This window comes from Rhinatrema bivittatum, chromosome 11 (genome assembly GCF_901001135.1).
Source record: "Rhinatrema bivittatum chromosome 11, aRhiBiv1.1, whole genome shotgun sequence".
In the NCBI taxonomy this organism is placed as follows: domain Eukaryota; kingdom Metazoa; phylum Chordata; class Amphibia; order Gymnophiona; family Rhinatrematidae; genus Rhinatrema; species Rhinatrema bivittatum.
Genome location: NC_042625.1, coordinates 37,003,321 through 37,027,499, shown reverse-complemented (window position 1 = coordinate 37,027,499; position 24,179 = coordinate 37,003,321). Strand labels below are relative to the sequence as shown.

General features: G+C 43.0%; 1 protein-coding gene across 1 annotated transcript in view; it reads left to right on the top strand.

Moving 5' to 3' along the window:
* The window catches only part of NCOR2 (nuclear receptor corepressor 2), a 545,866-nt gene extending 523,020 nt beyond the window's left edge, over positions 1–22,846 (top strand). Inside the window, 4 exon segments of the mRNA XM_029571687.1 lie at positions 2,018–2,071; positions 4,644–4,871; positions 13,623–13,793; positions 14,475–22,846. Coding sequence (XP_029427547.1) covers positions 2,018–2,071; positions 4,644–4,871; positions 13,623–13,793; positions 14,475–14,650 — 629 coding nt within the window. The 3' untranslated portion in view covers positions 14,651–22,846.
* The last annotated feature ends 1,333 nt before the right edge of the window (positions 22,847–24,179 follow it).

Below are 24,179 nucleotides of genomic sequence, written 5' to 3'. Positions count from 1 at the left end.
GGTTGCACCAGTGGAAGGTGCCATAGTGACATCACTTCAGTGCCGTCCTTTGTACAGATGCCATCACTTTTCAAGTGCCAAGATGAGGAGCAGCAATGGTATGGTCCAGGCCTAGGGCTCGGCGCCCTGCTGGGCCCATAACTGAGGCTTGGCCCTGGAGCTGAAGCTGAAGCTTAGGCTCGACATCACCTGGCACCTAAGCCTCAATGCCGGGCCTATCTCAGGCCTAGGCCTTGGTGCTGGACCCGGGCAGTGTTTTTGCCCAGCAAGGCCCTGCCAGGTTATCAAAGCCTGGCTTTTTGTTTTGGGTTTTTTTTTTAAAACATTTCCATTTTGTGTTTTTGGTTTTTCTTGTTTCCTTTTATTTTTTGGCAAATGAATTGAACCAAAAATAAACGTTAAACAAACCAAATAGAAAGAACTAAACAGAAAATTTTAGGACTGCGCATCCTTAATGCATATTCATTGTTTATATCCTGAAAACCCGACTAGCTGTGGTGACCCCAGGACAGCCCTGGGCTTAAGGAACAAAAAATTTTAATCTTTAGCCTTTTTCATCCAGAAAATAAATAATAAACATGTTTTAAAAAGAAAAATACACATTTAATGAGAAACGATATTATTCTAAGGAAAGTTACCACCAAGTCAAACAACTCAACCAAATGGCAAGTATTGGTGTAGCACTTTCTGTTGCTGAAGGTTTCTCCACTGCTAAACAGAAAGCCCTTCATCCATGTCATGTGCTTCCAAAACTCCCCACCAATTGAGTTGTTATCGTGTCTGAGCTTTTCTATCCCAGACACAAGAAGAGAACAAAAACCCTGTAGCTCAATCTGGAGAACCTCAAGAGCTTTCAGGTCACACTGTAGTGCAGTGTTTCCCAACCCTCTCCTAAAGGTACACCTACCCGGGCTGGTGTTCAGGATATCCACAATAAATATGCAGGAAGAATCATATGCAATTTAAATCTCATGCATATACATTATGGTAATCTTGAAAACCCGACTGCCTAGGTGCACCTCCAGGAAAGAATTGGGAAACACTGCTATAGTGATTAGACCCACTGGAAACTGATTTCCAAGACACATCTCTACTACTGACCCTGTGTGCTTCACTTTCTCTATATATGTGTTGTTTTTTCCCCAAACAGTGCACAAAGTCCAGAGTGTCCAGTTTTTATGTACTTTCTGCCTTAGGATTAAAGACATGCGTTTATCTCTAATTATTTGGTGCTGATTGCCTTATAGCAGCAGGGCTGACTTAGTACCATTCTATGGTTTTAACTTTCAGTACAACTGAAACTCTGTGACAGCCTTTCAGGGCCATCAGAATAATGCCAGATCCAGATGTGCATTGGTCACATTGCATGCAATTCTGCAAAGTTGGAGCTATACATTCTGCAACCCTTCCCATCAAAGGCTACATAATTTAGAAAAGTATTTTTCTTGTTAATTTCAAGAAATATCCTGGAAAAAGTAGTGTGGTTGCCATTTTGGCCTACTTGAATGGGCAGAAATTAAGGTCAATAAGCAAAATAAAAAGATAAAAGGTGACAATTTTATATTGCACTGACTCAATTTCAGGAGCTCACTCTCCCTTCCTCAGATCTTTCTGGCCCAATGAAGTGAGTGTTAGCTTCTGAAAGTGAGTCAAGAAATGTAATGTTAGTCCAATAAAAAGGTATCCCCTTATCTATATTTTTATTTGACCTTTTTATTGCACAAAAATATATATAATAAATTGGATTTTTAGTTCACCTTTCCAAATGATGCTGAAGGCTCCATACAGATTTCAGAAAGTATCATATTGTAATGTTATAATGAGTCACTCCTTTCTTTCCTTGCAGTAAAGGTTAGTAAAACAGAGATGAAAAAATATATAAAAATACAAATCTCTCAGCCTTGGATAGACTGTGCATGGCAGTTTATGTGCTGTAAAATGGAGCTTCTCCTTATCTGTCTTTTCTAAACCATATCTCAAGTTATTTTGTCTTTTTTTTTTTTTTTCCCTTTCCCAGATATAGGACAGCCTGGGACCGAGATTTTCAATATGCCAGCAATTACCGGGACAGGTAACTTTCCTAATTAGTTTTATTGTGGCCTCAAATCATCCTTGCTTTGACGGGTCCATGTCTCTTTGACTTTAACAAACCTTAACACAGTTAAGTTTTTCTGAAGTCTGATGACATGCATGAAACCGGGTTCTCTATAGCTTAAGCATGAAATGCTTTTCTGTCTTTAGTAACAATTAATCTTGTAATTTAGAATAATATAGAGCATTTATCTCTAGAGCTTTCCTCACTCAACCCTGGCTCTTTATATAATGTAAGGCCCAGGCTGGCATGAACTCACTAAAGTAAAGTTATCTCACTAGCTAAGTTCCCAAGTGCAGGCCCATACACTGGACTGAGCAGCAATTCCTATCTCAATATTAAATTCACTTTATAAACCTTTTGCATTGTTATGGTAGCCACCAGGATTGCCCTCAGCAGAAATGTTTCATGAAAGCTGGTCAGCAGCAGCCTGATCAAAAAAGGTTTTTGTTTCATCCCAGAAATAGCTTAAGGGGAAAAGGCACTCGCCCTTTGTCAGCGCGATGGTTCACCTGATAATGAGAGACGCCTATTACCCATAATGAATTTATCAGTGAAGACAGTTTACATGCAGGGTTGATGCTCTCTTCCCTGCTCAGACAGCTTTCCTAGTTTCTCCCAACATCTTTTAGAGAGAGCTACAACCTCAAAATAGCAACAAACAACAAAAATCAATTATTTGATGTGTTAATGTAGTCATAGTGGGCAAGAGAAAAAGGATTCAGGCCATAGAGAAATATCAGATATTACAGGGGGCAGTGGTAAAGGTGGGTAGATGTCCCGTGATGGGAGTATAGTCTGCAGCGACACTCTAGGGAAGTGAATGAACTGGATGAGCCAAGGGCTTCTTATCTGCCTGCCCATGACGAAATTACTAGACAGAAAAGCCCCAGACGGTTCTGCTATTAACAGCAAGGTTTTAGAGTCCCCAGAATAGGCTTTTGGGTTTTCTACCTGTTAGCTTGAACCCTGAGATTTCCCTGTGGGCCAAAAGTGTTTGTTTCCTTTTCCCCACTGATGAGCCTGTATCCTCCCCTCGCCTGTTACAGAGTCCCACTGCAGTATCTGCTAATAATACCAATCTTGTTGTCTTGCTTCCAAGAACACTATCACATTTCAGGTATTTGCCCAAGAAAGATATTAGGATGCCAACTATAGCTGCCCCACCATAATAACCTTTTAGTTTTAAATTTCAGAGACTTTAGTGGATAGCAGTGTGGTAATTTGTTCTTTCAACTACCCATTCCACTTCTATGAAAAATTCTCCTAGGGAGTTCTAGCTACAGAACTTGTTTTTTGTTTCTTATTTTGTGTTCACACTCAGATGATGCCTTGTGCTTTAGTTTAATAATTTGAAATACTGCCTTTCCAAATAAAATCAAGGCAGTTTGTACATATGAGATTACACTTACGAGATATTGAAAGCTGTGAAAGAATGAGCCTGTTGCACTAGAGTTTAGACTCCATGCAGTACATCATCTCTCTTGACAGGGGAACCCTGTAAAGCATTTTGCTTGTGGATTGTTTCTTGGTGGTTCAGTGATGAAAGATGGGAAATAAACACATGCTGGTTTGTAAGTAGAGGGGGGGACAGGCTTTTCCAGAGGTTAAATGGGGGGGAGGGGAGGAAAAGACATCAACTTTGCCTCAGAAACACTAAGCATGGATGAACAACAAGGTTACAAAAGAAAGAGAAGGGTCATTCAGGATCTTTGTCCAAAATAGTTTAACACAGTTTGCTTCACCCTTTTTTCTCAGGAAGACAAATGGCTGAGTTGACCATGTTGAATTTAAACCTGAGAACCTGAGGCCTGCCCAGATGTTATAGGCAGATATCATATACTGCGACCCACACACTTGCCCAGTTCTATGTTCCAATTAGGAGAACATGTGCGGCCTTGGTGGGACCAGAACAAGAACCAAATATACTGTAGTAATTCTAGGCAAGACGGGTCGTCTTCTGTCTTATCCAGCAGAAGATATTCTCTTTATCTGTAGTTCTGATGTCTTGTCTTGTCCTGGGGAAAGTTACAATGCACCCATTATGCTGACCAGAAATTCAGGTGACAGTGAGACCTTTCCACTGTTCCATTTGCTAAGTGCACCTTTAGCACAAACAACCAGAACCTTCCCTAGACAGCTTTCAGTTACCAAAAGTTGTCAAAACCCATTAATTCATTCTGCTTATGCTTTTTTAAAACTTATTTTAATTTTTGTTTCAGTTGTATCAGCTGTGCAAATTTTTGGTAGGCTTGGAAATTTAGCACACAGAGCTCAAAAGGTCACCAACATTCTTGGGCTTGTGCTTGTATTTCTAGAAACAATCCCCATCCCCCCCCCCCCCCCCCCCCCCCACCCCCAGTAAGTTGTTTTTATTTCCATAGGCTTTCTCTAGTGCACAGCCCCTGGCCTTGACGGCACCCTGAAGCTGAAAACATATGACAGTTTGTTGCTTGCAAGAATGCGCTGACTGTTTGTTTCTTCCCTCCCCCCCTTCTCTCCGTTTCTTTTTCTTCCTATTGGCTCCTCTTCCTTACTTCCTGTCTCCCAGGGCCAATCAGTTGTAGAAGCCAGGCGGTCCAAGAAAATTCCAGCACCAACATGGGGTTGGAGGCAATTATTAGGAAGGCCCTAATGGGTAAATATGACGAACAATGGGAAGAGCGCTCGCATCTCAGTGCCAATGCTTTTAACCCTTTGAATGCCAGTGCAAACGTGCCTGCTGCTATCCCCATAACCGCTGCTGAGGAACGGAATGAGGAGCTTCACTCCTTGCCAGGTCTGCAGTTCTTCCTGCCTATGCTGTTTCTTAATGTCATTAATTCTTTTGGTTTTGTTTTGGTTTTTTTGTTTTGTTTTTTTCCCAAGCTCACGAATTTAAATTTGCTAATCCTGGTATGTTTTATTGCCTGAAAGGTGCTGCTGCTTTTTTTAAAATTTTTGTTTTGTATCTCCTAAACCACTTACAGCGCTCTCTTCCTTTCTCCTCTCTTCCTAAGACAAGTGAAATTTAAAAAAAAAAAAAAAAACCCCTAAAAAAACACAAACTGTGCAATAAACATGTGGGGGAGAAGCGGAAACGTTTAATGGTGTCCTCGGCGAAGGTGGCCTGTCTGGCAATTCCCAGCCAAATTCTCAGGGTTCCAACCAACATGCCATCCCTGCTCCCAAATGTCACCACGGCTTTATAGAAATGAGATACATGGGGCTACCTGTGTCTGACTGCTGTGTGAGGAATATTAAAGAGCGTCAGAGGATAACCATAATTATAAAACGTCCAGGGGCAGTGAAGAAATGCATCCTCCACACGTTAGGGATCATATTTGAAAGATATATATGGTTAAAATCAACTGAAATTAGTCTGCACAAAATTGCTCTGCACACAGATTTAACAGGATAAAAAAGGGGCACACTCAGGGCTAAATTTGTGCAGACTGTTTAGTTGGCACAAATTGCTGTCCTAAATCTAACTTACACCCATTTTTGTGTGTTTGGATTGAACCGCATATTCAGCTCCGACTTTAGCCAGTGAGCTGCAGTTCTAGACAAAGCTTAACCAGTTAACTTCGTCACTCAGCAGCGCTTTGAACATTTGCATCTCAGAGGACAAGTTTCAAAGTAATTCACAGGGGGGAGGGATAAAAGCAGTTTTATTGTGTTCATTCCCTACCTGGAAATTGCCCCCCCTCACCCCTGTTGTGGCTGGAAGTGTACACCGCGCTCCACAAGATGTGCGCCTTTAGCCACTCCAAGAGCAGAAAAGTGCACATGGAGAATGCACTTTAACCTCTGTGCGCCAACTTCTCGAGCAAATGTTTACCCGCAGAAAAAGACACCAGCGCCCCATGCACACTGCACGCACACGGCAAGATTCAAAGCAAAAGTGTCTGCAGACTTTAGTTTTGAGTAAAAGCATCCACAGACTCTGTCCCAGTGCGGACAGTTGGAAAATTGCCCCCAATATAATGCAAAATAAAGTAAAGATGCAGTTTGGCATCTTCCCTGAATCTGCATCCTAAAAGCTCAGTAAGACAGATTACTCCAAGTAAAGGGATAGTTTCCCCTGCACAGCAATGCTTAGATTCAAAATGCTTGATCCTTTCAAATGACATCTTTTTTTGTTTTCTATGTTTTTCTTTATTGGCAAAGTGCATCTATCAGATGCAGTGTAACCCCAGTGGCCCTTCTCTCATGAATTCTGGTTATGGCTGCTCAGTTTTCCCAGTTATAATCTTGTTTGCGTGTTGCCCCCTTGGTAAGTGCACGGTGCAGATGGCTTGCAGTGCTTAGGATGGCCTCTCTTTAAGGCCAAGAGTCAACATCTAGAGGCTGTTGCTGCCCTGCAGCTTGAGGACGTCAGCAAGCACACAGGAGCATCCTTCCATTTTCTCCCTCAAGTAACAGAAAGGACTGGGGAGGGAGAGACAAAAAAATTTACCATTTAATTTCATATTTGTATTCTGTGTTTTCAAACAAAAACCTGTACAAGGCAGATCACAATGTTGCAATAATAAAAATGAGTATTACAGTAGCGGCATTTACATGAAGGAGTTAATAGAGGTGGTGGTCACTAAACAGCCACAATACAGAAAATCCGTTAGTCTAAATTTACCTCGCCAACCACACATCGCCTTCTTCATTATAATGATCCCTGTACATTTGTGTCACTCAAAGAAAATCATTATGTAATATGGGGAGGTGAAAGTATTTTGTTTGTTTTTTCCCCAAGGGTCAATTTTCAAAAGGATTACCCGGTTAACTTTGAGAGGTAGTGGGGGTAAGCCTCTGACATTGAAAACTTGTCCTGTCAGATTTCACTCAAAATTTTAACTGATCAGAGAACGAGTGGCTTTTAGATCCAGCCAGGCAGTGCGGATTTCCAGCGCTGTTTAAATCTAGCTGGTCAGAAGACATGGGGGTAACCTGCATGGCGTGGCAGTTATTACACTAAGCAACTTGTTGGGCACACTGGGTGTACCATTGTGCTCGCGATTTGCCGTCATTAACTGTTACAATGGCGACTCCAGTGATACAAATAGCCAGCCTAAATCTAGCCAGACATATTTTATCTAGCTCGATTCAGGTGCACTTCCAGCCACAAACAAAAGGTGCTGCTTAAAATTCGGCTGAAGATAACCACGTAAAATTACTTAGTCGTCGTCTTTGCTACTCAGTGACTTATAGAAGATTCAGTCATCAATGTTTTAAGGGCTTATTTTTTTTTCAAGGTTTTACATAGTCCATGCTGCCCCTACCCATTTTAAGGAGCCTGTGTCAGGAGCATTCTTGATAGGTTCAGCATGAGTGCTGCTCTGGGGAGGGGCAGAGTATGCAGTGGATAACCAAGCTTGAGAATTACAGAAAATAGAGCCCTCTCTATTGCATTACTGTTTTTCCTACAGAAGATTATGCACTGCTTTTATTTTAGTGATGTATACCCTCGGGGAACTTTATCGTCTGGCTGACCTCTCAGTCCACTGGGTTCAAGAGCCACTTCCTCCACACTCAGGCAGGCCAATCCACACCAGTGGGTTATGCAGTCCTACCAGCAGTTGGAGACAGAGTAAAGCTGACTTGCTGACATCACGGACATATAGCCCTGCCCTGACATTGGCCCACCAGTATTCTCCATCTCCAGCAGATGGTGGACATGCATCTCCCTACTGGAGATTGTTTGTGGTTAAAAAAATAATAATAATAAAGAGAAGAAAAATAGGAGAAGATAGAAGATTGACTCACTGCTTGAGCTCCTGAGGTGACACCCGTTTGCTCTCTCCCTCAGTTGAGTGGTTTGTCAAGGAACCTAGCCTGGTGTAGATGTAAAAGAATGTATATAAAAGCAATAGCAAGGATGAGGGGACTGCTTGCTGGAGAAGGCTTGTACCCTCTCCCCCTGTAGCCAGTGACCCAATCATGCTTTCAGCCAGGGAGGGGCTGAGCTCAGGTTAAAAAAAAAAAAAAAAGAGAAGTTTCAGTTCCCTCTTTTTTCCTTATTGGGTCCTTCTTCCTCTGTGTTTGTTCCTTGGTATCTCTTATCCCCTTTTCTCTCTCACTTCTCTGGGGAGTGGAGGCGATTTGAGCTCGGTGGGTTGAGCAGCTTTTGAGCTAGGCCTGCTCCTCTGGCTTGGTTTGGTCAGTTGTGTGGTAGACTTTGGCAGCGATTTTTTTTTTCCCCATGTGCATAGGTGTGTGCGCATGCATTCTCACCACATGGAGGTGGCCTGCTGTTGCCACGCATGTGCATGATACTTATGTGCGTAAGGCCGTGGCCTAGAATTGAGCATTTATTTGCATGTAGGAGTGTTTGTGTGCGTAAGACCACGGCCTAGATTTGAGCACATGTTTGCGCATGGGGTTACTTGTGTGCAAAGCCACGGCCCAGTTTTGGGCGCATATTTGTGTGTGTACACCTGGTCGCAGTTAGTATGCGCACAGGAGGCTGCCTAGAGCCGAGTGCGGGAAAGCTATGGCTCCAGGCACAAAAAGGTCAAAGTGCCTTGCTATCTGTGAGGCTCAGCAGTCCAGCCATTGTTTTCTTTCAGCCTGTATCAGTGCTGTTTAGATGCTTGAGACGATTTGGCTGCTGCAAAGTTTGGCGATGTTGGAACATCCCCTCGGGCTATAGTGACTCCAGAGGGGAGAGGGGCGGAAGGTGACACAGTGGTGAGGTCCTCTCCCCTCCTTATTCCCAGTGACAGAGGCATCTCTGAGGAAAGATTGGAGAGTGTCATGTTTGGGACTGTGGGCCCTGGAATGGATCCATCCTCCTTCTCCTGGATAGAAATCTGTCCAGGGCCTGCAGACTCTTTTCTGCAGGGGCACCCAGCGGGGGCGAACCAACCTTTAAAGAAGGGTTCGTGTGCTTTAGGGCTACGACTTGTCAGCCATTATGGGCAAGCGTTGCAGGGAGGCTGTCCTTGGAGATGTTCAGGGAGATGTGGGTCATAATACGTCGGATGACTGATAGGGGCTTGGATTTCTCTCCATAGAAAAGGGAAAAATTCCACCTCATTTACAGCCACATCAGACTCTACTCCGTTTTTGTTTTTTTTACAGAGATGAGCTGTCGAGTCTGTTGACTCAGACTCTGAAGACGCTTGCTGTGGACGGAGCTTAAAAAAAGAAACATCTCATATTGGTCACCTTACACTAAGCATTCTGTTTCTTTCCCCTTCTGGTTCTAGTTTGAGTTAATTGATCTTGAGTGGAGTGCCCCAGAGGCAAGTTTTAAGGAGGGGGGGCGTGCTTCATGGGTTTGTACCTCTTGGATCCGAACGCAAGGGATCATTTGCAATTCCTGAAGGTGGATGCCTTGGTATGCTGTTCCATTTATTTTGTTGTTCCCAAGAAAAAATGTCTAATTTTGGAGGGGTCTTTTTGGCCCATCCTGAATCTGAAAGGGGTCATTCGACATTTGTGCATGACTCATTTCAGAATGGAAACTTTGCATTCCATCATAACAGCAGTGTACAACCAGGGGAATTTCTCACGTCTCTCAACCTAATAGAGGCCTATCTGTATATTCCCATTCGCCAGGAACATCAGTGTTTTCTACATTGCCATTCTGGGACATCATTATCAATTTCAGGCCCTGCCCTTCGGGCTGGCTACAGCACCCAAGATCTTCTCCAAGGTCATAGTGGTAGTAGCAGCATCTCTAAGCAAGGAGGGCATTCTGTTCCATCCATACTTGGCTGACTGGTTGATTCAGGCCTAAAGTGCAGAAAAGAGTCACTTGGCTTCTCACAAGGTGATCTTCTTGCTCCAGAAGCTAGGCTGTGTAGTAAACTTGGCCAGGAGTAGTTTACAGCCATCTCAGACACTAGAGTATCTCGGCATGTGATTTGATATGGAGCAGGACAGAGTGTTCTACCAGAGAGTCGCATTCAGAAGCTAATTACTCAAGTTCAGACCCTGAGAAGGACTATTCGCCCAACGGTGTGGTCTTATTTGCAGGTCCTGGGATCAATAGCAGTCACATTGGACGTGGTCCTCTGGGCAAGGGCACACATATGGCCCCTTCATTGCATGTTGCTCTCCCAGTGGAATTTGCAGTTCCAAAAGTACACAGTGAGACTGCACTTTCTTTTGGAGGTGAGCATCCAGTTGCAGTGGTGGTTACAAGCGGATCATCTCAAGAAGGAGGTTTCCTTGGAGACACTGGACTGGTTAGTGCTCATGACAGATGTGAGCCTTCTGGGTTGGTGGGGGGGGCTCTCTACCAAGAGTTGGTGGCGCAAGTCGCTGGAATGCCAAGGAACGGCAGTGGACCATCAATCGGTTGGAGGTGTGTACAGTTTGACTGGTGTGCTTGCGGTTTGCTGAGCGACTGGAATCTTCAGCAGTAAGGATGATGTTGGACATATCCACCTCCCCCATTGCTGGGAAGGACAATGTAAGGGATGACTTTCTCAGCAGGCAGGTCTTGGATCCAGGAGAGTGGAAGTTGGCAGACAAAGCCTTTCAACTCAGAGTGAAGTGTCAGGGTCACCCTTACTTGTATTTATTGGCAACCTTCGGCAATGCGAAGGTACCACAGTTTTTCAGTTGTAATAGGGATCCAAGAGCACTGGAAATTGATGTTCTCATTCAGGTTTAGCTGCAGAATGGGGTGTTGTATGCCTTCTCACGATGGCTGATGAAAGGCAGGGCCAAAAGGAAGATTGTAAATCACACCAAAACTGTACTTCCGGTGGCTCCAGATTGGCTCCGGAACCCGTGGTATGCCGATTTTCAGAGGCTACTGGTGGACAGTCCTCTCAGACTACCACTCAGGAAGGATGTATTGCATTAGAGACTGTCTTACAGTTGGCCTTTGAAAGAGGCTCACTTGCTGAAGTGTGGCTATTCTACAGTGATTTCTATTTTGTTCCAGGCCATGAAATTTTCTACATCTCTAACTTATGTTATAGTTTGGAGAGTGATCGAGCTGTTGTGAGGAGCAGGGTTCTTATCCACTCAAACTTGAAATTCCACTGATGTTGGAATTTTTGCAGGAGAACTTGGTTAAAGGCTTGGCCTTTAACACTCTGAAGGTGCTGGTAGCAGCTCTCGCTTGCTATAGGGGGTGAGTCAATGGTGTAACCTTGTCTTCCCATCCAGATGTGTCCAGGTTTTTGAAAGGAGTTAAAATTCTACGTCCTCCCTTGTGGCTCCCGATACCTCTTTCCCTTAATCTGGTCTTGCATTTTTTGGTGGGCCTTACATTTAGGCCACTGCGTGGTCTCTCTTTGTGACTGCTCACCTTGAAAACAGTTTTTTTCGTGGCAATCTGTTCATCATGATGGGTCTCTGAGCAGCAAGCTTTTTCTTGCTGTAAGCTGTTTCTACAAATGGCTCCAGGGGCAGTACAGCTTTCGACTGTACCTTCCTTTTTGCCAAAAGTGGTTTTGGAGTTTCATTTGAATCAGTCTATTTCCTTGCCCATGCTGAACAAGGATACGAATGAGCATGATTATCATCTGTTGCATGCCTTGGATGTCAAGCGGCATCTGGTGCAGTACTTGAAGGTTATGCGCTTTTTCAGAAAGTCTGATCAACTGTTTATGCTCCATGGTGGAGGTAAACAAGGTGAACAGTGACGTAGGCAACTATACCCGTTGGGTGAAAAGTCATCAAGGCCACCTATTTGGGTGCAGAGCACCTTTTACCTAGCCAGGTTAGGGCACATTCCACTAGGGCTCAGGCGGTTTCGTGGGCAGAGCTTCAGTTGTTATCTCCCGTCAAGATTTGCCAAGCAGCAAAGTGGTCCTCCTTACACACTTGATCCATGTATTACCGTTTGGACATTAGGGCTCAGGAGAACGCGACTTTTGCACGTGTAGTGTTGACAGGACTGTGGGCAGCCTTTCTCCCTTTTTGGGGGTAGCTTTTGTACATCCCACTGGTGTGGATTGGCCTGCCTGAGTGCAGAGGAAGGAGAAATTATTACCTACCTGATAATTTCCTTTCCTTTAAGGAAGGCAGGCCAATCCACACCCCCCCCTGGGCTGCCTACTTGCTTTTAGTCTGTTCTTTATATGCAGACAGCAAAGAGTGTTATTTCTGTTTGTTCGTTTGAAGGACTGGTAAGTGACATAACCAGCCCTAAGTTTAGTGAATGTTAACTTTCTGGCTGAGCTCAGTGTTTCCCAATTGGCTGGAAACATGAGTGGTTGACTGTTAATAGTCATGTTCAAGTCTAATCAGTTTGGCTTTTCTAGAAATACTTAGGAGTGGAGGAGTAGCCTAGTGGCTAGAGCAGTGGGCTACAAACCAGGAGACCAGGTTTCAAGTCCCGCTGTCGCTCCTGGTCAGCGAGTCAGCTTTACTCAGTCTCCATCTGCTGGTAGGAGTGCATAAGTAGTAATTTAAAATAAAACACCCATAGATACCAAATCTTGCAGAGGAGCAGCCCTACTCATGTAAAGCACTATCCACAATAACCCAGAAAGAGATAACATGCACAAAAGCTGACCCACAACAGCAAATTCAGGTCATTCAGAGCCCTCTGGTGACTACACTCAGAATGCGCATGGTCTGTGGCCCCTGCTGCAAGGCAGGGCTGCATTGCTGGGAAGAGATCCCAAGTAGTTGAAGAAGGCTCTCAGTGCTGTAGCCTCCAGTGTTAGCTCAAAACAAAAGGAAAGTCCCCAGCCCCTAAAGCGTATTAAACAAAAATCTGTCTATAAAACCTAAATGATCCCAAAACCAGAGAAAAGCTACCTGAAAGGCAGTGGAAGGTGCTGAAGAGAACTGTAGAATGACACAGTCAGCGAGACCCGGAGACTGATTCTTTGCCAGTGAATGCAAAGTGCTCATAATAGATGAATTCCTCCCGCCCCCTTCTCTCACTGAATACCTCTGTCAAATTAGCCGGATAACTTGCTCAGCCAGATAGTAGGGGCTTTCTTTTTTAAAGTTCTGTGTGTCAAACTGCCCAGGAGATCTTCCTGCATGCAACATTTTCTCTCCAAATGTTTCTGCTCTTCATTTATGAGGCAGACTTGGCATTTTACAGGCAATCTGAGCCTGATGTCATATGATTTGTTTTTTAACCTATCTTGATACATTTGGTCCTTCCCTTCCAGAAACACAAACTGGTTCGTAGGCCTCTTGGGGAAGCAGCCTCCTGCAAACATTGTGCAGGTGGTGCTATAGGGCCAGCTTGCATGTGGCAAGCTTAGATTGTCACCCACCAAAGAAGAGAATGCATTGTGGTGGGGCTTGGAGAAAACAGGACTTGGCTCACAGTCTCTGGTGGCTTGACGGACCCTTGGGGTCTGTAGCATTATGGACGTGGATTTAGATTCTCTGTTCAAAGCTTCTTGGCCCTTTCGTTGCTCGCTTTACAGCACAAGTCTAATAAAATACTGACAGCCAAGAGAATAGCTCATCCTTTAAAAAAAAAAAAAAAAGTGTCTCCTGGTTTGCTTTCTGGAAAGGAGAAGTAACGCGCACAGAAATAACAGCTTGCCATCTGACTGCTGCAATGAAAAGGCCTGCTTAGTTAATGGTCATGTGACATGTAGAAATACTTTTCTGTTTCCAGGGAAGCCAAAGATTGCTGCCAAACCGAACAGCAGAAAGGCCAAGTCTCCGGCACCAGGCCTGTCCTCTGGGGAAAGACCTCCATCGGTTTCCTCTGTCCATTCGGAGGGAGACTGTAACAGGAAGACGCCTCTGACCAGTCGTGTTTGGGAGGACAGGCCTTCCTCCACAGGTAAAGCTGCACTGCTGATTGGAGCCCCAGAACTGCTGCAGCATCTAAAGAGCACAGGGCTTAAAGTGAATAGCATGCTAAGCGACCCGGCTGGGCCCTGGTTCTCTTGGGCAGCAGCCGTGTGAGGCGCGCAGAAGGTAATTGTCAGTGGCCCATGTAAGGCTAAAGTTTGCACGTACAGATTTTCATAGTGAACTTGTGCACCTAAGTGAGCTATGAAAATTTGCGGGTGTGCACAGAACCAGAGCTGACATGCATTCATAAAGTTGCACCTGCGGGATGTAAAGGTATGCATGTAGATTTACCTGCAGAAATAGTTCCCCTACCTCTAGAATGCCTTTTTTGTAGTGCACGCAAAAGTGAGCACAAAACAGACTTATGAATGTACTTTTATGCACACCGGGCTCTGATTAATTTTTCAAAGCACCACTAATAGGGTTTTATGGACACAAGTTGCTTTGAAAATCAAGCTCAGAAAATAGAAGCAATCATGCAAAAGATTTCACAGTAAGGCCACAAGTTTATTGAGAAGTTTTTGCAGGCAATGCTTGCATGATAACCAGGGACCCATGAGTAAAGAATTGTCCCTCCCTGATTTAATGCAGTTCTGTGTGGTACCAGCTCTGTCACCAAAGAGTAATATTTCTAACAATTCTTTTTTTATTTTTTGCGCTCCTTTAGGTTCAACACCATTTCCTTGCAATCCATTGACAATGCGGCTTGCGACAGGCCTAATCACAACCCAGTCCCCGGCATCCATTCCACAAGGTAACTCCGGCAGCCAGCACCGGGGCTGGGAGGAGGAACCCAAGCCCTTGCTATGCTCACAGTACGAAACTCTCTCGGACAGCGAGTAAAGGTAGTCGCAAACCAGTACAGTGCAAGGTAGCAGGCCAAGTGAGGGAGCTTCCGGCCACATGGCGTCCCAGCCCACAGAGCCCGGCGAACTGGGTCCTCCAGCTGAGCCGGGAGCAGCGTTTCAGACCTTCATTGATTCTCACAACTGGAAATCTAGAGGATCTTCAATCGGGGAAGGTGGGTGTGGGGGGGATTTCTCAAAGCCTTAAAATGAAACCCAGCCTAAGCCATCCCCCCCCTTCCAGTGTTGGGATCACTGAATGCAGCCTCCAGCAGAAGATTGTTCATGAGGGGCAACTGATTTGGAAGGGTATGAAGCCTTCGTGCAAGCGGTCACTGAATTTCAATCTAATTACTCAGGGGATATATCTGCCTGCTGCTCCTTCGATGTGTTGAGAAAGCTGAAATCCGCGTGGGAAGCTTGGTGCATGTGTGTTTATTGACGTCTCTGGGTATGCAGTATCCTCGTGCGCAGTTCAAATACCAAGGATGTTCTTAGAGGGTTCACAGATTGCCTGAAACTTCCTTTCTCTGCCAAACCATCTTGATGCAGCTGAAGAGAGTCCTTGCCTGCGGTCGTCAGCTGGCTTGCCACCTTACCTGCTGCTGCACCACTACTGCAGTAACTTTATAGTGTCTGATCCCCAAGGGGGAAGGCAAGGGGAGGGGGTAAAAGACTGCAAACATTTTTCTTTTTTCAAAGGTTTTCGAACCTGTGCTGACCCACCTGGAATTGCTGCAGGTTTGCAGGCAGGGATTGCATGTTTGTATTATAAATGTGCTCAGTGTCCTAGGGAGACTTTAAAAGCTGCAGATTCTTGGTGGATATTGGGGGGGGGGGGGGGGGGGAATTGAGAGGTGGCTAAGGTTGGGGAGGGGAGGGAGTGCAATCCGTGGACAATCTGATGGTGCCCCCAGGAAACGCCACTGGTTTTCATAGAGCCGGCTGTGGATCCTGCAACACTCCTTCCAGAATTCTGCAGCTGTTAGTGGTCTGCCCTGTACTGTTTGAACTATAGGCCCATATTGCTAAATACTGGATACTACAGTGTACTCCTGTTATACTGCAAGTGAAATGGAAACGAGGCACAAAATTCTGATGTAGAAGTACATTACAGTGGTTATAATCCATTGTATGAATTTTACACAAAGGCCTCCTGCGTTTTGGAAAAATCTTAAGTCTCTACCTGCTCAAGAAGGAATTGCAGTTAAAAGAATATTTGAATTATGGGAATGGTGTTCCTCTGGTTACAACAATGTGTCCTTGACATGTTGAGGGTGAATACAGTGATGGCAGGATTTTACTGCACCAATGAAATTAGAAGTGCCGTTTGAAAGTATTGGCTTGTTTTGCAGCGATTGATGGTAAATTTGCACCAGTGCTCACTCCGCGTACTGTGCCACAGCAGCCAGTCGTGCGGTTCCCTATCCATCCGGGCTTCCAGCAAACTGTGCAAGGCTCCGAGTATGCTCTAGCCATCTAGTGCTTTGAACTATTTTGGGCTGGCAGATCTCCTGAGGCCACAGGGCCTTAGTGTGGTTCAGCCACAAGATGGCTGGAGCAGTAGCAGGTGGTGAGGTGGCAGTTAGAGGCCTCCCCTGCAGATTCATGAGAATGTTGTTACCAGTCTGCCTACTGATGGTAAAGAAAAAGCAAGAGTGAAATCCCAGTTGTATCTCTCAAATCCCAAACTGAGGGGGGGTCAATGAAAATATCTAGTTAAGGAAGTGCTATGTAAATTATCTGTTTGTGGTGCAGGAAATATCAAAGAATACGTATAAACAATCTAAAAATCACCACAACTCCATAACTAGCAGCTATCACCTGTGGTTTCAGAATCCAAGCTCCTGCCTCGGTTGTACATTTTCTGTTTAACCATTAAGTAACTTCAAAGCATTCTTCAAAAGGAAATCAGTTTCAGATTATCACAGCTCAACTTCAGAGAATTAAACAGGACAGCATTGTTTCTGCTGGGATCACCAGTGAAGTATAGCCAATGTACCCAAATACATGAACGTCGGCCGTGAATATTAATTAACTCATATTAATGACATGGAAATTCAGTTTTGTGTTAATTTGCTAGCCTTAGAGTAAGCACATTGAAGCGGATGTTATCGCAATATCTGCACCTTTACCGCACATTTACATTTGGCAAGGCATTAGCACACGCTGGGCCATCCACCTCAAAGAGTGGGGAATGCGGAGAATGATTCGGACCCCTCCAAGGGTGTTTATACCTTTTCTCTTTTAGTGTGTTGGTGATTTTTGTATTTTTGATTTTTAGATATATTTAAAAATAGACTTTTTTTTTTTTGGTGGGCATAGGATTATGCATATTAAACATCTGAATAGGTTACCCCTACATTATTAATCATGTATGTTGTATATACTGTATACATGTAGGCTTGTATAGATAAATTACACGGCACTTTGAATGTTTCCAGTGACCCTTTAGTTTGGGATTTATCTCATATACTGTACTTAGGTGGATACTGCATACCTATGTACAGAAACCTGCATTGGTGGGTATTTAAAACTTGAAATGGGTTTAAGAACCTATCCGACACCTCCTCTTATGGTTTTACTGTAAAAGTCTTCTCTTTTATCAATTGGGAAGTGAAGGAGAGAGGTACTCCCACCTCATTTTGCAACAAACCTTTTTATTTATTTTTTTAATGTATCTTGGAACTTTAAAAAAAAATGTCCGGTCAACCAGCGAAGTTTTTGGGGTCCCCCCCCCCCCCTTACAGACTGACTGCTATTCTTATGAGGAAAGGTGCCGGGCATGGCTGTACATGTATTAGCAATGCACTGTGAGGAAGTTTGTGATAACAGGAGCAACAACCTGATAATCCCTGAAAGAGGCCCGACAGGGCCAGAGAAGTTCTGAGGTTCAGGGAATACATGAGGTGACCACAGTTTCCCCCATGTATTTACCACATTCTCCCCCCCCCCCCCCCCCCCATAGACGTGTAGCAGGAGAAAAGCCTTAGTAAACCTTGCCGTTAATTGCATTGGAGGTTTAAAAAAAAAAAACTAAAGCCAACAGTTTCTGAAAATAGGTAAATTATTGACAATTTGTCCTGGTGTTCCTTGTGTGATCTTACCTACAGGACCTGTCAGTGAAATGAAAAGGTCTTGGACACCAGTTGATGAAGCGTGTCTGTCCGGCTGATGCTGCATCGCTTGGAGAAAAATAAATCCAGTTTTATGTTGATTAACCAGGAGAATCCCCCCCTTATCAAGCTGGGTTACCAAACTGCAATTGGGAGACTTCACAGATTTTATCACCTTGTCTCAAAAAAAAAAATTAAAAAAGACAAATACTGAATTATGTGTTGGTTTACAGGGTATATTTTGATACCTTCATTGAATACTTTCAGATTTTTTTTTATGAGGATGTTCTTTAGCTAAACAGTGTTATCTGCTGCTCCAAGGTGACTGCGTTCATAAACCAGATTCTGTCTAGAGATGCTATAGAGATGCTGCAGAGTTTACCATCATTTGAAGAGTACGAACAGAGTCCCATCAACAGTGATTGAACAGAATGTGTGGCAGTGATGGCCATCATCATTACTTTTATGCTACCTGTCAAGGTGCAACATGTTGCATCTCCTCACCATAACTAATCTTTGTAATCATCATTACAGCAGCCATTTACCATAGTGCACTAAGATGCATTATTTTCATGATACGTAGTCACAGTAATAATGCACCATGGTGCTTAATTTTCACAATATCTAGTTACTATAATACTGTACCATGGTGAATGATTTTCTTTACAATAAATACTGCCCTGTGATGCATCATTTTTCCCCATAGTCTGCCTTCTGATCTGGTTTAGTGATCAGTTTTGTAATTCTGCAGCACAAATAAATACAGCAGAGAGAGCTGATTAGTTCTTACTGTGGTTTTTACAGAAAAACTAATCAGCACGGCTACAGAATGTCCTCACTATTATGCATATTGTTCATATTAAAGAAAAAAAGCAGCAAAAAAAACTTATGTAAATAAAATATTTTTATCCAACTTGAAAGGTTTTTGAAAAAACTCTTTCAGGGAATTTTTTTTTTTTTTATAATTGTTGTGTTATAAAATTCACAAAACAAAAAAAAAAAATAAAGTAAGTCTAGGTCATTATGAATCTTTTTATACAGATGACACAAGAGCCGTTCCTTACCCTTCACGTTTTGCTTGATTTTCATAGCAGTAAAAATTGGTCCGAAAATAATGGCAGCTGTCTGTTCACTGCAGCTTCCTGGATCTTGAAAATGTGGAGCACACCATAAGCAAAAGACCAGTCCAGTAATCTCCCTAGCTATGTGTTTGAGTTTTTTAGACCAGGAAAGATTTCACATTATCACACTACCACCCACTTCTGGTTTGTTTGTTTTTTTTGTTTTTAATTTCTTGGTTATGTTTCAAAGCAAATGGCAGGTGGTATTTCCTGTTTAGTGTACAGTTAAATGTTTGGTGTTGGGTTTGTCTGCATGTTTAACGTACAAATCTTGGAAACTTGAAGGTTCACCCTACTGAGTTTAGGAGGAAATTTGTTTTCAAAGCTGCGAGTTTCATAGGCCAGGGATTGGCCATTGCTCACGTTCAACCCGAAATGTCACTCTCCTGTCCAGGTCTCCCACTCTCATGCCCAGGTCTCTCATTCGAATTCCTAGATCCTCCGGTCATCTCTGGATTTCCACACGTATCACCAGGTCTCGTAGAAACCTGCATGGTCCAGGGATAAAAAGGATGATCTCTTCTATTATCTCTTCCCTTCTGCTCATCTTCAGCACTCTAGACGTTCACTAGAATGTTGCTGACAGTCCAGTCGCAGGTCTCCAGTGACTGAAAATCATCACTGTCTGGGGACCTTTGTTGTGAATTGAGCTGGTAGTTTTGTTCTTGTTCTTAAGACATTGTTATGGAGGAGGTTTGCTCTAGTTGGTAATTTAGATTGGTGACTCAGAGCCAGGGGAGCTCATAGAAATCCGCAAGTACAAATCCATCTCCATTGCAGATTCATTGTGCAAACCAGAGGAAGTTCCCTGTCTCCCTCTGCTTCAGTTTACCCAACTGTAAATGGGTGGTAATAGCATCATTTCCTTCTCCTCTTTCTTCTCTTGGAAATGTTCACATCAGGCACCAGGCAGTTTGTATACAGTCATTGGATAGTGGAAATGGGGAATTAGGGTTATCACATGGCTCCATGAAATAAGGAGCATGCTAGTTTTTACCTGTTACATGCATGGACTTGTAGTTCTGCTTTTCTTAAGATAGATGCATTTGCTGACCAGTGGGTCTCTGCCCCTCCAGATCATGTTTCGCATTTTGAATATTTAAGTTCCTTCTCATGCACTGCTTTTTGATGTGCAGTCATGACACTGGTAGTTTTCTTTTGAATTTTGGTGCAGACCGATCCTTCCTTAGTCCTCTGTTTAAGTTGGTTGTCATGAATAATGCCTAGGTGGAATGAGTTAGCACTCACCTAGAATATTCTTGCTCTTCGTAAGAATGCTCCTTGCATATAATGGGGTAAAAACAGAACTGCACGTGCCCGTTGCTTATATTATGGAGCCATATAGTGTGTGTGTACTAGTTGGCTTATAAGTACAAAGTATACAGGATTTATATTTTCCCTACCATGAGTAGAAATAGCATGTTTTTCCTTTAGAATTATTACAAAAATAAATATAATTCTTAGAATACTGTGGATGGAGGTAGTGAATAGAGGAATAAATATATTTAAAGGCAGAGGTACTAATTTGCAACAAATCTTTTAAAAAGATTCAATTATATTCAGTCAGACCAATGGATGTATTTTCTACTTGGTGGGTACTGAGATTACTGTGGTTAATTCTCTCAGCCCTGGCAGAAAATTCACTCAGACCTCTCCTATGGGGCAGCGTGTGCTATGGGTTCTTCTCTGGTCTGCTCTCAACTTTAGTTGGACCCAGTTGACCTGAACACTTTCTGTTAGGTCTTTCCATGAAAATAATATAGGGAAAGGAATAATGCACTTCTGAAAGACCCGATTCATCAAGCGATGCTGCGCATAATCTCAGAGACCACATAGGGAACAATGTTGGAAATCCCAGCATTGCTTGCAAGGCCTGAGAGTATTTTGTGCGTGTGAACTTACAAGCAACCTCCTGATGAGTTTTCCCTGTTGAAAACGTCAAGGGACAGCCAGAGCTGCGGGTACCCAAGCGAGTGCAGTGAAGCGCACACAAGAATGGCAAAATGAAATCCCTATGTATGGCCTGCTGGCCTTGTCCCCTCTGTGGGGCAGATAAAATGAAAGTGTGGATATTTTTAACCCTGGGAGAGAAGGGGGGGGGGGGGGAAGAGTGGTTTTTAACCTAGGTAAAATCATTTGAAAATTGCCCCCCCCCTGGAAAATACAAAGTTTCAGTACATCTGACTCTTAGTTACTTTATTACAATTTTAGGTTAAAATTAAAACAAAAAAAAGGTCTCTGATGCTTCTTCTTGCCCCCGCAAAGAAGTAAAACAATATGGGGGGGTTCTGTGAACCTACTGCTCAACCCATCTCAAGTCCTTACAAGAACTCGGCTTTTCAAACATGGACCTGTGGAAGACAGCACCCATCATTGCGCCCCCCCCCCCCCCCCCCATGCATCAAGGCTCATCTGTTGTGTGCCTAGTAGGACCCCACATATCAACACTTCCTTTAAAATCCCTAACGTTTGTGGCCACCTTGTTCTTTTTGCATGTTACTTAAGAAAGTGACTGTTAAATCTGTATGCTGTACCTGTGCCAATGGATTTATCACCTGATTATTTAGTGTTTTGCACTACAAAACTGTAGTAACGGCATGATTGGATATAAAATGGAAAAGTGAAAATCTGCCATCTGCCTTGAAAAAGAAGAGGATGAAATAAAACTGTATTATTCTAGTCCAGTCTTGGTTGTTTTTGCAACCGCCTCATACCCATGGCAGGAGGGTCCATTAATGTATTTTGTATCGTTAGAGCACTTAGTTTTAGGTAATTGCCTGGTGTGCAATGGTTGACTAAGAGCAAGCCAATGATGCCACATGTATGTGTGTGGAGGAGTGGGCTGTTTACACCATCTTGTCACAGGATCAAAATGTTTCATGGTGGTGTAATCCCAGCTTCCCATGTCCCTTGCGAATAATGAGACTCGTAAAAGAATTTTTATTTTGTTGAAAAATTTGAGCTTTTTGTTTTCATAATGGAAGAATACAGTACTTTGCGCACAGTCAGAGTTCATTCAACCCAGCACCTGCGTGCTAATATGTTTAGTAGCTGCCAGTTATCATGCGGACGTGATACAACGTGGAAGAGGTTGTTGAAGAATTGTAAATAGCGCGCTGATTTCTGATACTGTCCAATGCTTATTTATTTATAGTGGGCTTCGCCAGATAAGTCGAGGCAGAGCACTGACAAATGAAACCATTAGCAAGAATTATATGCAAGATAATCAAACAATACAGGGTAATTGATGAACTAGAAATGAATTTTAAAAGTGTAAAAAAAAAAAAACATTTTAAATTAAAAAAAAAAAAAAAACAAAAACTTTTGTCTCATGCTATTTTTTTGAATGTGCACAGTTTACACAATTTTCTCTGCTGGAGAATAGAGGACTCTGGTGCACATTCCATGTAAGGCTCCGAAATGTCTTTTGTTTTAGAAAGTGTGACATTTCCGTGTGCCTGCATCTTATCGCTGTGTGTTCATGTGTGCGAATGCAAAGCATACATGTACCCTAGTCTTACATGTGCCTGAATTAATGCTAAAGGAGAGGGGGTTGATTGCCAAGTTCTGATTAGGCGCTAGCTACTTTCGCTTTCCATGATATGAAAAAGATTTTTTTTAAATTGTGAATATATGTCAAAGCCTGGACTTCAGTGAGTCAGGTTCACCAGTATTGAGTTAAAAATTTTCTTGGGAAGTCGTACTTTTCTTCACCTCTGTTGGCTTAGAAAAGAGAGTTTCTTCATCTTAAATTGTGCACATATGCCCTATGTCCATTTTTAGTGGCATCTGTTTTGTTTTGTTTTTTTGTGCTACCTGCTATAACTTTCTTGTTCGTGCAATCATAAGGGAAACTGTTAAACTATATATATATATATATGTATACATATATATATTTAAAAAAGTTAGTGTTACCAACTTTGCAATTTGTACAAACAGGCAAACAAAAAAAAAAAAGACAATGTGTTGTTTGAACTGTACAAGGAGAAAAATCTATCTTTTGTACAACTGAATTGTGCATAGCTGTCTTAACCTAAGCTGTATAATAGAATGGGCTGTATATAAACCTGATGAGTTGTAAATATTTATGGAGCCTGCTAAAAGGTTTTCTTCTATGGAAGGTGAAGGTTTTCTTCACTGTTATTTTAATCCAACACACCCACCAGCAAGTATTGTGGGTAGCAGTGTAAAACCACTGCTGTACTGTTTAAATAATAATAATAAAGATGATAAATGCTTATTGCCAGCAGTATGTGCATAGTGTCTCTTAATTTTCCCAAGTCATAACACCATCCAAAGAAGACAGTGTTTCAAGTCTTTCTGAAATATGCATTTCTTAAACTTAGAAGTATCCACACTCCCTGCAGATCTTAGTCAACTGGGACCATGATGTTTCTTCTGTAAACAGTGTCTTCTGCTGTTAATTTAGGTGGTTAAGCTACACTGTCTTCATGCTGCAAATGCATTTTTAGATTTTCACAAAACAGCTACAGAAGTTCTGTTCATCACATTGTCAGCAGATAACTCTATGTAAGGTAAAGCACACCTGACATTGGATATGTAAGAGTGAAATTAAAGAAGATGGTAGCAATATGCATTAATTTGAAACACATGCTGTTTTTGTAATGAAAAAGTTGATTTTCATTTCGTTGCAAGTGGAACATACCCAAAAATATTTAAGCTTTTTGGTTGGTTATGATTCATTATCAAAATACACAAAAACGGGCACCCCCGGCCTCCACTTACCCTTTTGAGGGGTTGCCTTCCATGTAGAAAAGGGTAGAGGTGATCCTCAGTCACTCCCTCTCCACTAGCTCCTGTTGCAGAATGGCGCCGGCTGGTCCTGAGACTTTGGGTCATTTTGCCTTACAGCCATCAAACATTGGCAACAGTTATGTATCAGGAACCCGTGGAGCAGGGATGACTGGGGATCACTCCTGCCCCTTTCTACAGGATATTTGGGAGGCCCTGGCTAACGGGTGGGGCCCTGGTTCATTCAGGCAGCAGCACAGGTGGGTTAGGGCGGCAACCGGGGAAGTCCCCGTTTTGACTTTTTTTTGTTTAATTTTGGGTGGTTTAATGTTTCTGATTCAGCAAAAAAACAAAACATTAAAAGAATCAAACCCCAAATATTTAAAAAAAAAAAAAAAAACCCTCGAAAATGAAAAATTAAAGTAAACTATAAATGTTCCTCCTGCACATGCCTGGAAGACAGTTATTTCTGGACCTATGACGTATCGTATTGCTTCTTGCCCTTTTGGCTAAGCTCCAAGGCCTGGGCTGTCAAGTG